Source organism: Amblyomma mixtum, chromosome 1, assembly GCF_055824585.1.
Source record: "Amblyomma mixtum isolate Tamu chromosome 1, ASM5582458v1, whole genome shotgun sequence".
Lineage (NCBI taxonomy): Eukaryota > Metazoa > Arthropoda > Arachnida > Ixodida > Ixodidae > Amblyomma > Amblyomma mixtum.
Window position 1 is genome coordinate 22,918,315 of NC_143012.1, and position 14,474 is coordinate 22,932,788.

Genomic DNA, 14,474 nt, shown 5'->3' on the forward strand with positions numbered 1-14,474 from the left:
TCCGAATGCAAAAATCGTGAATTCCTGCCAAAAAGCGGGCGATACACCCGAGGAGAGAGACAGACAGAAAAAACATTTATTATCACCCGTGAGAAGGTTGACGGGGATCCGAAACTCAGCTCGGTCCTAGCCATGTCCTCCACATCAGCCGTCGACCGGGATCTCCTGGATCTCAGCAGCCGCAAGGGCGAGACGGATGACTTCACGTTGTTCCTTTCCTTCCTGTCTGAGTAGCAGCGCCCCCCCCCCCCCCCCCCTCCCCGGATTCATTTGTTCTGTCAGGTTCTCCAAAGATAGGGCACGTCTATACCGTATGGATCCTGTCCACTATGCCCTCGGAACGTTTGCACCTGGGGCTAAAAATCTCCGGGTGTCATTTGCTATAAAGCTGGCGGTTTGGGAATTCTCCAGTTTGCTGCTTACGCCACATAACCTCTTCGCTTTTAGTGAGCTGCTTACACGCTTTTGAAAGCACCGCTCTGTCTAATTTGCAATGATTTAGGATTTCTAGATGCGTACTAAGATCGTCATCGGACTGTAGGGGCTCTTCATAGCGGAGGGCCCAACATTCCTGGAAGATTCTATCGGGTTATCAGATGAAGGCAGTTAGGGGTATGTGTACTCTGTGGCGCAAACAGCCTCATCTGCGTTGCCTCGTTAAACGGATATATGGCTGCCGTCCGTGCGCCTTTCTCAATGGAGCTGAATTAAGAGCACGGAAGAAAGCCAACACCAGTAAGTGAAAGCTTTGTATTTGAATATAACGGCCAAGGGCCTGCTCATGGCATTGGAGGCATGTACGAGAATCTCCTGTATTTTATTTATTCAAATACCCTAACGGCCCTCTGGGGACATTGCATTAGGAGAGGGGGGGGGGTACATAAAGCGGAACACAAATCTTTAATACACGCACACAAAAAAAAAACACTGCAGGTAGTTAACGCGCCACTCAAGTGCAACGCAAAAGACATCTTTAAAAAGAAATATTCTTTAAAAGACACAATAAACAAACAAAAACAAAGACAAAACAGCGATTATGGATGCGTCTTGTAACAAAGTAACTGTGTCGCTGGAAGGGCTAGGATTCTAGATAAGCTAGTAAAACTGAATGAAATGACGAAGACTGTTATCATGGCAATCCTGGAGGGCAATTCATTCCATTCTTTTATTCATAAGGCTAAAGGTGAATTCTTCTACTTTTCAGTCCGGGCGAAGATAGAACTTTGTAGGCATGATCGATGCGCTGTGAGACGTCAGATTTATTGCCGCAGTGTAACAGAACCATCATTTAGGCTCTGCTGTCGGTCTTGACGTTGGAACATTCTTGGTAGATGGTGATTCTGTTTCTGATTGCGTGATCTTGAATGTAACGGCGTCTTGCGTCTTCAGTGGCCGAGCACCGCCAGAGGAATTGTCTCATGCTGATGGTGTCTGTTTTACTACCGAGTCTGAGACATCTGGCAGCTTCGGGGTGTTGCTTGTTCCTGCTGCACTAGCTGGTGATGCGGTGGCCAGTGGGAAACCGTGCCCTTGGTCTATGGAAGGAATGTGGCCTTTGAGCTGCTGTCTCTGTACATACACGGTGGCACGAATCCTCTTTTTGATTAGAGCTGAAACGCTTACATTGGACTGCGTGCAGTGAGCTAGTGCAGCGCACTGTGACCATAATAAGCGCCTTCAGACCTCACGCCGCGGCGGCTCGGCTGTGCAGGTGTTGCCGATGGCCGTGCACCAGCTCCACCCGGGCCGCCAGTGTCGGTCCGTATCGTTCGACGATGGCAAGCGGCGTGTCATCGCCACTGACCTGGACCCCGAAGTGGACCCGCTCAAGCTTAAGCCCATCGTAGGCCGGCCCCCGACACCCCGGCCGTCGAGGACCGACTGCACCACTTCCCCGTCGCCCGTCGGCGAGTACGACGAGCTGGGCGAGGGCTCCTCACGGCCCCCGAGTGCAGCCTCGGAGGCTGGCGTCTCGGCCGCCGCCGCCGCCCAGAAGCCGGTGTGTATCTCTATCTGTAAATGCTTCTTGCCAGCAAGCAAGCCTTCGAAATAAAAGGGGGAAAAAAAATTCAGGGGGCACTTCGGCTCTCTGAAGTGCTGCAAGGCGAAGGGGTTTCTTTGCGCATTGGTGCTTTTTTCTATTTTTATTTTCATATTTAATTCTTTTTTAATCTTTTTTTCTTTTCTTATTTTCATGTTTGTTTCTTTTCCTATTTTTCTTTCTTTAATTTATTTTATTTTATTTATGAAACCCATGCATTCACTAGATGCGCCTTTATTCACGCTCAAGCCCTGAGCACAGCCTCTGGAAAACCCGCATGATGGACAGACACTGTGAACCTGTTGTGTCTGCAAAGGATCACTTCAGTCGAATGGTTGTTCATCTAAGAGACGTGTATGCCCAGACTGAGTACGAACCGGAGTGGCACTCACTATTAGTGATGTGCTCTGCATTGCCCCTTTTCTAGTGCATGGTCTTTTCAATATGTATTGTTTACCACTGTTTTCATAATGGCTTGTATATAGTTCATGTACATAGAACATTACATCACTGTAATAAATACCATGTTGAAGAAAAAAAAAAAGCCTTCGTGGCGCAGTGGTAGCGTCACCACTTGAAATGTCAAAGGCCCTGGTTCGATTCCCAGCCTCGACACAGTTTTTTTTTAGTAGTGACGCCGAAACGCGGACTCACTTGCTTACATTCCTTGGTCACGACAGTATGAGGCATTAAAGGCTTTCGCCTTAAAAGCCGCCGGCGAAGGGATCGCCGCCTAAGGTACCAGAGACTCCACGCGACGAAATGCACTCAGCCTGCGGCAGCCTTAATGCCGGCGTCCTTTAAACCTATTTGAGTCTACGCTACTACGCCTCGGCTACGTAAAAAAAAATCTATTGACTTTCATTTATAGCCGTATGGCTGCTTTCAGATGGATGATGGTGATTGTTTTAACGCGATATCGCTAATCGTGTCGAAGAAAATACGGCATCGCCATCTTTGACTGTGAGCGAAAAATTCACGAGAAATCCAAGAGAAGCTCCATACGAGGCATGTGGGTCACCTATGTCACGTGACCTTTTGATGGTATCACTACTTGGATGTGAAAAGCCACAGCGATGGCGACATTTGCCATCGCAGGGCAGTGGCGCGTCGCTTAACCGCTGCACCACTGCGCTAAGAGTGGTATAAGGGCTCCTAGCAATCAACGAATGTTGAGAATTACCAATTCCACTGCAGTACAAGTACAATGTGATGTATTATGATGCAAACTTGTATCACAAAAAAACCACCACTCCCATCATCATCATCAGCCTGAGTACGCCTACTGCAGGGCAAAGGCATTTCAGATGTCTCTCCAGTTAAACATTTCCTTCGCCAACTGTGCCCACCGTGTCCCCGCAAACCATCGAAACCATCGAAAGTCAAGATCAGTCTTGCAAAACATGGGCTAGGCGTGCTATGATAGTTCGTGATTTACTCCAAGGTAAACTACCCATATATACATTTTTTTCATCGCTGGGACGTTCTCGGAGGAAGCACTAGGGGGGAGGGCTTGTGGTTCTATCTATACAGTGCATATATTGAACTTTTATGCGTACAAAATTTTAGTTGAATGCGGTTTGTCAATAGAAAATGTTTTTCTCAGGGAAGGAGGGGGACACCTCCCCTATCTCCCTGAAACCCATCCCTGATTGCATCGTGCTGCGTATACGATATGCGTGGCCACATTTAAAGTGCGTATTTTCAACGACATGACTTTACCCTTCCCCAGTCGAGTGCTGTTCCAATCCAAGCATGCACTCTTGGCAGAGTTCAGTTTGCGGACCGCCTGGATAGCTACCTGATTGGCTGACAGTTGAAAGCGGTATTTTTAGATTTCCACATGCTACGGTATTGACGCCGTTTCCTACGAAGAGAGTACTTTAGAAGGGCCGTTGCAGACCCGGCTACTAACGATAGATAAGCGGAGCGCCGTGTCCATCAACGGAAAGATTTGTCATAGCTGAGACGTGCTATAGTCGGACACAAATCAAGAAAAAAGTGGCAGATGCCTCTTAAGCCCTTCCATTCAATGGCGTCGACCGACTGTTCCCCCTTATCCAATTGATCGATCCCCTTGGACCTGCTACCGTGAAGCGAAGGGAGTGGTAGATGATTGAGAAATAACCATGGCTTAACGTGTTTAACCACGGCGTCATGAAAATCGGTCGACACGAGGGCTAAGCCGACAGACACGAGGACGAGCGCTTCTCGGCTCAGTCCTCGTGCTTCTGCGCAATTTTTTCGGTATGCATATCAACCAACTAGTCCAGCTTTCTGCTCTCCTAAGATTGCCGGAAGCTGGCTGCTCACACGCAGTGGCCCCACATGGTCCCACCTACTGCCACTGCGCATGCGCAGGAGGCGTCCGGTAGTGCGTATAGAGCTTCTGCATGTGACGTTAGTTGGACAGCGCGCCTGCCTATTCAACCATGGCGCGAAAGAAGATTGGGGTCGCATAGCGTCGTGGCCGCACGAGTGAGACCATGCTGTGCGGCAAATCCAACAATACCCACACCAAAGCGGGCCTGCAATCACCTCTGTCCTGCCATAGCAAAACACTTTGATCCGAACACAGATGGGCGCTGCCCGCACTGTGGAGAGATCTGCGATATCTTTCACATGGTGTGGGCATGTACTCAGAATCCCCACCTTCCTCCTTCTCTCACCCCCACCCGAGAGGCATGGGAGACTGCCCTCCTCAACTGCTCCACACTGGAGTCTCAAAGGGCTCTAGTAAAGCGGGCGCGAGACGGGGCCTCGTCGTGCGGTGTCCCAGACTAAGGATACCGGCCATATAGCGGAGTCTTCTAACCCCCAAACTCTCTTTGAGTATTAAAGTTTTTCACCACCACCACCAAAGCGGGCCGGAGCAGACTTTTGTCGCCGCCCTTCAACACACCTATTAGAGAAGCGAGGTGCGCTGTCCCCACCCCACCTCCCGTTGTACAGCGTCTTTGGGCCAGCGGGCACCCCTCATTTGGAACTTTTAGTTTATAATCTCGCTACAGTATTGTGACTGAGGAGTATACGGTTGCCGCGTTGAGCCTCCTGCCACCCGCCGGATGTGACTGTGAATAGGGCCTATATAGGTATCCGCCGTGATGGCCGCCATTATACATCAGAGCGCGTCCACCACTGCCGCTGCCCCGCGAGCGAAAGTGAGTGTTGGTTCTTGCCGCGCAGGGCAAGTCCCTGGATCCGGAGGCGCTGATGGTACGCCTGACGCTCGAGTGCGAAGGCCTGGCGGACAAGGAGCGGACCGCGGCCGAACCAGCTCTGCGGCGCGAGCGAGGAGAGGGCCACACAGACGTCGATACCGTTGTGGACAAACCGAACGCCGACGAACTGACGAGCGAGGGCGGAGGCAGTGCATGACGCAGCGACGCGACTGGCCGCCACACGTACGGTGGCGTCTCTGCAGCCGCCACTAAAGGCGCCGCGTCGACCTCCGCGCGCCTCTTGAGGCGGAGTCCGCGACTCTCGTCTCTCGTCCACAGCGCCCGGTCCACAGGGACCTGGAACGCTGTCTCTCATCATGCACCTTCGCCCTCGCCTCTGCCCCATATCAGAACCATCCTACATACAGCGAGCATTGGTCCGGCTTTCCATCGATATACGAGGCGTCTAAATTAAGATTGTCACTAAAAGTGTTTTGCTCCTGCAAATATTTATTCTCTAATGGCTTTCTTCACACGTAAGGTACAGGTGACTACCCTCTATAGAAGAGGTATCTGCTATCGCGCCTTTGCGAATAACTACTAATCCCTGCGGAGTCTCGCACGGAGCCTTCGAGAGGATTTCTGTAGCGTTTGGCCGCATTTTACGACCGCGTTTCGTAGAGTCATTGGAAGGTTTTTTTTCCCAGTGAACCTAGCGTGTCCGCCCGATTGCGACTAAGGATACAAAAAAAGGGCGGCTTTTCGCAAGCTCCGTAAGTACGACCTCAAACGGCCAATAATACATTTTTCTACATTAATAACACGACACACATTCTCTCAATGAAAGTACTGACGTAATTGTCGCTCAAAGCACGTTAGGCGCTTGTCAAAACTGTTTAATATTCAACAACTGTCTTACAAGCCACAGGGAATGAAAATCGACCGAAAATATGGCGGTGACCTGCACCATTTTAGGACAATTAAGCGCTTCTGTTGACACCAAGTCGCTCAAAGCACGTTGGGCGCTTGTCAAAACTTTTTAATATTCAACTACTGTCTTGCAAGCCACAGGGAGTGAAAATCGACCGAAAATTGGGCGGTGTCCTGCACCATTTTAGGACAATTAAGCGCTTCGGTTGACACCAAAATGTACTGAAGGAAAGTAGCATATCCATAAGCATCATCAGCGTGACTGCACCCGCTGCGAGGCAAATACCTCTCCCATGTTTTCTCCAATTAACCCTGTCCTGTGCCAGCTGCGGCCATGCATCCCCGCAAACTTCTTAATGTGATCCGCCCACCTAACTTTCTGCCGCTCCTTGCTAGGCTTGCCTTCGCCCACTCCGTTACCCTTAAGGACCAGCGGTTATCTTGCGTTCGCACTACACACTCTGCCCAAGCCGATTTCTTCCTCTTGATTTCGACTAGGATGTCATTAACACGCGTTTGTTTCCTCACCCACTCCGTCCGCTTCCGATCTCTAGGATTTAGGCTAGGATGTCATTAACCCGCTGTCATGATGCGGATAGACTAGTGCGGGCGGATAGCAGGAGTGGGAGTGCGGTTGAAGTAATAGAAGCACGTCCATGGTGCCGGGCTTGTATCTTGCTCGGGGCTCAACCACGTTCAGTCAGGCCCGGAAACCAGCTGCCAAGACTCGCACCACAGCAGACCTTCTTTTAAGAGTGCGACGCTGCAACTAACGTCAGAACAGCTCTGTCGGTTCCGGCGACACGCAACTACACGCGAGTCTTGCCAGGCCGCACTTGATAGCATGCAATGGTCCTGGGCCCATCCACACCATCACACCCACGTTTGTTCCCTGACACACACTGTGAAGAAACGTGATTATAAGACCGCATATGTCATCTTGGAATTTGCAAGTACAATTTGCTGCATTAATGCCAAATGTCCACAACTAAAGAAATGGGAATGTACTGAAATGACTTGCACATGTATTTTACCGTGGTGTGCTTATTTGAAGGCACTAAGAAGAGCACACAGTATTGAACTATGTTAAAAGATTCTCCGAACATTGAGGTGACCTGCACACTTGCCGCCTGTCCACAGGTCCTGATGTGAAATGTGTTTATTCGTTTTGTGTTTAGGCCACATTGTTCTCCAGAATGTTTAGTAGCCGGGAATCACCATTTGGGAAAGGCTTGTCGCCGAGGAGTGCAGCGACTTGGTTAATTGCATATTTAGATAGAGTGGAAAGGCTGAATATCAAACATTGCAATGAATGCCCTTGTTGGTCCTTGCATGACAATAAATAATACTTGAGTGGCAAACAAGAATCCTTATGTTTAATGATTTAGGCAACACGCCATGGCAATAAAGAATACTTGAATGGCGAACAACAATCCTTTTGTGTATGTATTATGCAACACGCCAGTAAGCCAACACCAATAGACTGGCTTGAATGGCAAAATAGAGGCCTTTCAGTAGTGTGTTGGTAAGACACAAAACTACGCCAACGCCAGTAAAGTGACTTGAATTGTAAACAAGAATATTTCTCGGTCGTTTTGGACAAATACGCCCGAAAACTACAGCCGAACCATAAAAAAAAGTGTCTAGTATGTCCAGCTGACAACTGATCATATAGGCGCTGTAGATACAAACTGCATGTTTGTTCTACCAAAAAGGCTCTGGAAGGTCTCCTTCCGCGCCATTGCTTCTCTTCGTATGTGCCAAAGTGGCGATGAGCAAATAAGCGCTCCTGATCGCATGTACGGCTCGACTAAAATATGTACAGTCTTTGTCAAAAGTAACCAGGCTGCATGGTTTGCTTCTGGCTCGTACAGTGGAACCCTTACAGCTTCCCTGAAGCTGAAATGGTCGTTAAAGGTAAGGTCTGGGGGTCTTCTTACCTTCCAACCACTTTTGACCTTTAGGAAAGTCACAAGGGCTCCACTACAGAAGCTAGAAGCAAACCGTGCAGCCTGGTTACTTTTGACAAAGACTGTACAATACAAAATTCACAAAACGGCCACTTTGATTTATCAGGCAGGATAGCACTCTCCACGTCGTCTGCTGTCGTAAGCGGTACAGCTATGCCGTTTGACAAACAACACCAATGTGGCCTAGGCTGTCCAGTTTGAACGGCTGCATATGAGAGCAAATATAGCACACGTTTCAGCTTATCGGACAGCGTAAGAAGCTTGAACGATTCGAAGAGGAACACTCAGCTGATTAGGCGCCAAGACGTTGGCGGCGTATGTCCGCGGCATGAAACCACACTTATCAGCGCCCGTCCTGGGTTTCGTGTTTCTTCCATCTTGTCCTTGTTCCGCTGCGCTGTGTTAATCTGTTTCGCAGAAAGTACGAACCAACTATAGCCCAAACCAGAATCCTCTTCTCTGGGTAGGTTTTAAAAAGGTCTCTTTCTTCGAAATGCCGCTGCCTACTTCTTATTCACTTTTTAAGAGAACTCGACCATCCTTACTGAACGGTCTCATTTAATAGGTGTGCTGTAAAATGAGAAAACCATTTTCGAAAGTTTTGTCCACATCTGTTTCCATCGGCCGCGCTGACACCTGGGGCAAATAAAACAAACAGATAAAAAAGGTTCAAAGAACGAGAAAAGTTTTTTAAATTCATTTAAATTTATTTTCATTCGTTACTCATTTGTACTTTCTTTTCTGAAGCGGTTGATAAGAGCACTGACAATACAGTGCGTAAAAGAATAATTAGCCTGGAGAACTGGAACCAGAACTATACAGCAAGAAAAAGGTCGTTTTCTTGTAGGCCTATAATTATGCCGTACAAAGCTATATACTACATTTTCATGCTGCATGCATCCGCGTTCTGCTGGTCGGAGCGTGAGCACTGCCACTTCATAATTGTCATTATTAATTGCATGTATACCAGGTTTTCGCTGATATTATTTAATTCCGGTGGCAGTAGAACAAAACTGGCGTAATGACGACAAGGATTCGTGCTTACACACCAGCTAAGCGCGCCTAAACGCCCACAATATCGGTAAACCTGTGCCAACTATTTCCGCCCTTTGAGCATAGTGTAGATATTTGAAGCAACTGGTTTGTGTGTTATAGGCCTTCAACGTTCCTAGAGTTCAAGAGAAAAAGCCACAACATCATAGGGGGCGGCCGAGCAGCACGCCATTAAGGAGACTACACCGCTGCCCACAAAGTCCATATGATATGAAAGGCCCAACCACTCCATAAACAAGACGAACGGATGCCCTTTGAAGTCAGCCATTTGCCCTCTGAACAATGAGGTCTTTCTCTGTCGGCCTACAAGGACTGATTTAAATAATTTAGTAGTATAATGTTAAATCCTGGGCGGTGCGCGAAGTACAGTTTCAAAATGTGTGATACAAAATAAATTACCCGAGCGAATGAACGGTTCACACATCGTAAGAAATGAAAGTTTGTCATTCAGACGAAACGTGCACAGTTTTTCAGGTGACGTAATGTTTTGCAAACGGCAATAAAATCAGTTATGTTCAGTGCAATCTCTTGTGGCAACTAAGGAACCATTTCTCATCCGCGCCTGAAGGGTATGTAGTTTATATTCCCCTTAAAGGTGCACTGAAGAGGAATCTGAACTCGTCTTTTTGCCGCGGGAACTCGATCTGCACATTCCGACCATTCTTAGAAACTTCGATTTATTGCCCTGTGTGGCTGATATTCCTGACTAAATCGAATTAACGACCGGCTCCCGCCTTTTTTTTTTTGAATTCTCCCTCGTACGGTGGGCGGAGTCGACCAACGCGTGGAGTGCCTTTCAACCAGTTCCATGGAGGCTTGCCGCTCTGCCATCAGCAGAATAATACGTAGTAGTCCGTAGAAGCAAATAGTCCGCTCATATTTTTATTTCTGCGGGCTTATTTTGCGGCTATATTATCTGCGAATGAAACTATGTATTCACGGAAACCTAAAAAACAAAATAAAGCGAAAGCAACGCCTCCACGGAGCTGGCTGTAAGGCACTCCACGCGTTGGTCGACTCCGCCCACCGTACGAGGGAGAATTAAAAAAAAGGCGGGAGCCGGTCGTTAATTCGATTTAATTAGGAAAATCAGCCACACAGGGCAATAAATCGAAGTTTCTAAGATTGCCCAGAACGTGTAAATCGAGTTCCCGGGGCAAAAAAACGAGTTCAGATTCCTCTTTAGTGCACCTTTAATGCAAACATATCACGGCGTGGGTTTTCGATTCTGCATTGTGCTGTAGCTTTGTTTTCTTGCGTATTTTGCCGGCCGTGCCATTGCGCTTTATTGCCGTGTGCAAATAGTAGCAGCTTCTCTTCCGTAATGTACCAACCTCTCCTTTTATGTCCATGCGACTGTAAAAATAAGGGTATGGTTCTTACACTTTGTGGGCAATTCCTCTGCGCGGGGGCGCACAGGCAGTCACTCGAGGCAGGACTTTGTACAAAGGGTTTATTCTCACATCAGGGGGGCCGGTCGTCGTCGTGGCAGCTGGGTCAGGTGGTCCTTTCGGCAGGGCTGGTCCAAGAGCAAGAGAGCGCGAGCCTCTCCGGTCTCGCCTTATAAAGGCTTTCTCCTCGCCTCTCTCCCCCCGCCCCACCACTCGGGAAGAAGGGTTCCAGACTACCCGCGGTGAGCGGCGCGGGATTTGACTTGCCCGCGAGCAGACCCTACATCTCCCCCCCCCCCCCCCCCCCCCTCAAACGTCCGTCCCGGGGTCCGCCAGTAGGCGTTCGACGACCTCCGGGTCCGGGTCCATAGAGTCGTCGCAGGGGGGAGGGGTGCTCGCCGGGGGGCCGCTCACCGCTGGCTGGACGGGCTCCTCACGAGCCGCCTGGGGGAGCGAGGCGCCTGGCTCCGCTGGGGGCCCTGCCGGCAGCGCCCTCCAAAGCTCCTCGGCCGCCGGGGACAGCAGGTCTGGGCGGCTGGACTGGAGGATGCGGAGGGCCGCCTCCTCCGGGCGCCCCTCTGCAGTGGCGCAGCGGGGGAAGGCGCTGCAGCCGCCAAGCGCTTTTCCGCCGCGAAGGGGCTGCGCCTGGTCCCGCCACCTGGACCGCGCGCAGTAAGAGATGGCCGCTCCGTTGGCGACCGTGGTCCAGGTGGCCACGTGCCGCAGGACCCTGGGCCGCTTGGGTTGCGGCTGCTCGGCGGCCGAAGCGCCGGCTGGGTGCTGAGGGGGGCCCTGCGCCTGGTCGTCACTGGCCCTCTTGCGTTGGCCTGCACCACTGGGAGGTGCTCTCCAGTGGTTAGGCATGTGGTTTGACGGGCGGTGGGGGCCACCGCGGCCGTGGAACCTGCGCCACTCGCGCGGCTCCTGCCGCCAGCCGGGTGGCGCGCCTTGATGGCGGCCACCGTTCGACGGTGGTCTGCCTTGCCTTCTGGAGTCCGAGCCACGGGCGTCGGTCCGCTGGAGCTTCCTAGAAGACATACTGAGAGGGCGAGAGCACTGCGAGTGATAATTGATCGAGAGACACGGGTGCTACCTGGTCCTCAGGTTGTAGCGTCGGTTGCGAACCGCACCGCTACCTGCTCGTCCTCCCGGGGGTGAGATCGCCGCATCGCGCTGATTTTCCACCGCTTCGCAGTCATCGTCCTTGCGAAGGTGGAAAGCCTTCAAATCAGCGACATGCACCGGACCGGCGGTTTCGCCGTTTGTCAACAACCGCAACTGGTAGGTGAGCGGCGTAGTCCGTGCCGTAACTTCGTACGGCCCAGCCCACTTGTGCGCTAGCGACGCGGCGAAACCGCGCGCTGCGTTACTAAGTGGGTGCGTTCTCTTGAGTACTAGGTCGCCCGTGTTGAAAACGACGTGACGGCGACCTTTGTTGTACTGATCCGCCTGCTCCATGCGCGCCACATCGAGGTTTTCGCGGGCTTGCCCGCCCGAGGCTTGGCTACCTGGCATACCGGGCAGGTACGGGCGTATCCCAGCACATCCTTTCTCATGCCTGGCCAGGTCGCGACACGGCATAACTTGTCGTAAGTCTTACTGCCGCTGCCATGGCCTGCCAGCGCTGAGTCATGGAAGTACTGCAGGAACCGTTTCCGCAACCTTCTCGGGACCACGACTCGGAAAGGGGATGCTATCGCCGCTTCCTCGTCAAGTTGGGGAATATAGCGGAGCAGCAAGCCATCATCGCCCAGCAGATACGCGTCGTACTTGCCCTCAGCGTTCCCGGTGCAAGCTGCGCTGCTCGCAAGCTCCTTCAGCACCCGCTGGCAAAGACCGTCTGCTTTCTGGGCCTCGATCAGCTCTTCTCTACTGACCGCTACTCCCCAAGACAGATTTCTTTCTGCCTCGCTCCTAGGCAGGCGAGCGGTCGCCGCCACGAGCTGCTGTGTTTCCCTTCTCTCACAGCACAGTGCGGGACCTTTGTCCGCCTCCTCCTTCTCCAAACCGGGCGCGACACTCTCGTCCGCCCTCTCCTCCTCTTCAACAGCGGTGACGCCGCTTTTTACAAAGCTGGGCTGCGCCTCTGAAGCGCTTCCGCCAGCATTCCATGGTGCGCGCGATAAAGCATCGGCCACCTTGTTCAAGCTGCCCCGGCGGTACTCGATGGCGTACGCGTAACGTTGCAACGTCAGCGCCCATCTCGCGAGTCTGCCTGCGGGGTTCTTTAGCCTCTTTAACCAAGACAATGCCTGATGATCTGTCTGCACGGTGAAGACCGCTCCGTCTAGGTACATGTCGAACTTCGACAATGCGAACATGATCGCCAGGCATTCTTTTTCGGTCACGGAGTAATTCCGCTCCGCCGATGTGAGCGTGCGACTAGCGAACGCGACAGGGCGCAGTTTGCCCTCGTGTTCCTGCAACAAAACAGCTCCAACACCGTAGTCACTAGCGTCTGTCTGCAAGACAAACTGCTTGTTCAGGTCGGGGAGGCGCAGACTAGCGGTATTCGCTATCGCGCTAGCCAAGGCAACAAATGCGTCACTCTGTTCCTTGCCCCAGACCCACTTCGAGCCTTTACGCAACAGCAGGTTCAGCGGCCTTGCAAGCTCCGAACAGCGCGGGATGAATTGCCTGTAGAACGCAACCATCCCCAAAAACCTCTGCAAGCTTTTCACATCCATGGGGCAGGGGTAGTTCAGAATTGCCTGCAGTTTGTCATCATTCGGTCTCAGTGTGCCATCATCCACGACAAAGCCCAAGAGGTTCACTCTCTTCGATGCCAACTGCACTTTCTTTGGATTTATGGTTAGACCGGCACGTCTCATTCTATCGAGAACGGAATTCAGGTGAATGAGGTGCTCCTCGAACGACTGTGAGAATATCACAACGTCGTCGAGGTACGCCATGGCGTAGTTGAACCTTGCATCGCCCAGCACGACGTCCATCAGTCGCATGAACGTGCTCGGGGCGTTAGACAAACCAAACGGGAGTCGAGTAAATTCGAAGAGCCCGCGGTGGCAGGTGAATGCGGTTTTCTCAATGTCACCTTCGGCCACCTCAATCTGCAGGTACCCTCTGCTTGCATCTAGGACTGTGAAGAACCTCGCGTTCCCTAACGCGTACATCACAGCCTCGATCGACTGAAAAGGGTACGCAACCGTAGGCGTCAGTGAGTTGAGCTTACGATAATCAACACACAGCCTGACCGATCCATCTTTCTTCGGCGCTAGAACCACTGGTGACGCCCAGGGACTTTGTGAGGGTCTCACCGCACCGGTATCAATCATCTCGTCAAGGGCACAGTCGAGAAGCTGCCTCTTATGCGCACTTAACGGCCTCGGGTTACACCTGAAAGGGCGCGTATCACCCGTCTGAATCTCGTGCTGAAGCAGGTCGGTTCTGCCCGGTTTCTCCGTGAAGCAATCCGAAAACGGGAGTAAAGTTTCCGCGAGCCTTCGGCGCTGACTACTGGGTCCTGAGAAAGACGCAATAATCGCTTCTAACGGGCCACCGTCCCTCAGCGTCTCGAGGGAGCTCACCTGCCTTTCTGTCGCACAGGTGTGGACAACCACCTTTTGTGCCGGACAGCCGGGCAAGGATGCGCTTTCGAAGGGAATGAGGGGGGCGAGCTGGCTGTAACGATAGCCATTCTCCCCCATGTCGAGCACAATGCCTTCGCTCGAGAGAAAATCCCTTCCCAGAATTACTGGTATTGACAAGCCAGGCAGATAGACGAAGCGATGTCTCCGCTTTCTGCCGTCAAAACGCATCGTAAGACGCACTGCTCCTTTTGCCTTTGCCGCCCCAGCTGCTAAGCTTAACGGGGTTTCGGCCGGTCTGACACGGATTTTACCTATCCGGCAGGCCTCGTACACCTCGTCACCGACCAGTGACAGCGTTGAGCCCGTGTCTACGAGTGCAG

The 14,474-nt window shown here is 51.6% G+C and overlaps 2 protein-coding genes across 5 annotated transcripts in view; one reads left to right on the forward strand and one right to left on the reverse strand.

The window, feature by feature from the left end:
* Positions 1-5,440, forward strand: part of LOC149365715 (uncharacterized) — a 41,130-nt gene extending 35,690 nt beyond the window's left edge. For both annotated transcript variants that reach the window (XM_089545449.1, XM_089545442.1), the window contains 2 exons: positions 1,712-1,999; positions 5,228-5,440. In XM_089545449.1, the coding sequence (XP_089401575.1) occupies positions 1,721-1,999; positions 5,228-5,419 (471 nt within the window). In that variant the 5' untranslated portion in view covers positions 1,712-1,720 and the 3' untranslated portion in view covers positions 5,420-5,440. The remainder of the gene's footprint in view (positions 1-1,711; positions 2,000-5,227) is intronic.
* LOC149365714 (putative RNA-binding protein 46) overlaps positions 1-14,474 on the reverse strand; it is a 378,374-nt gene that overhangs the window by 76,521 nt on the left and 287,379 nt on the right. The window lies entirely within an intron of this gene.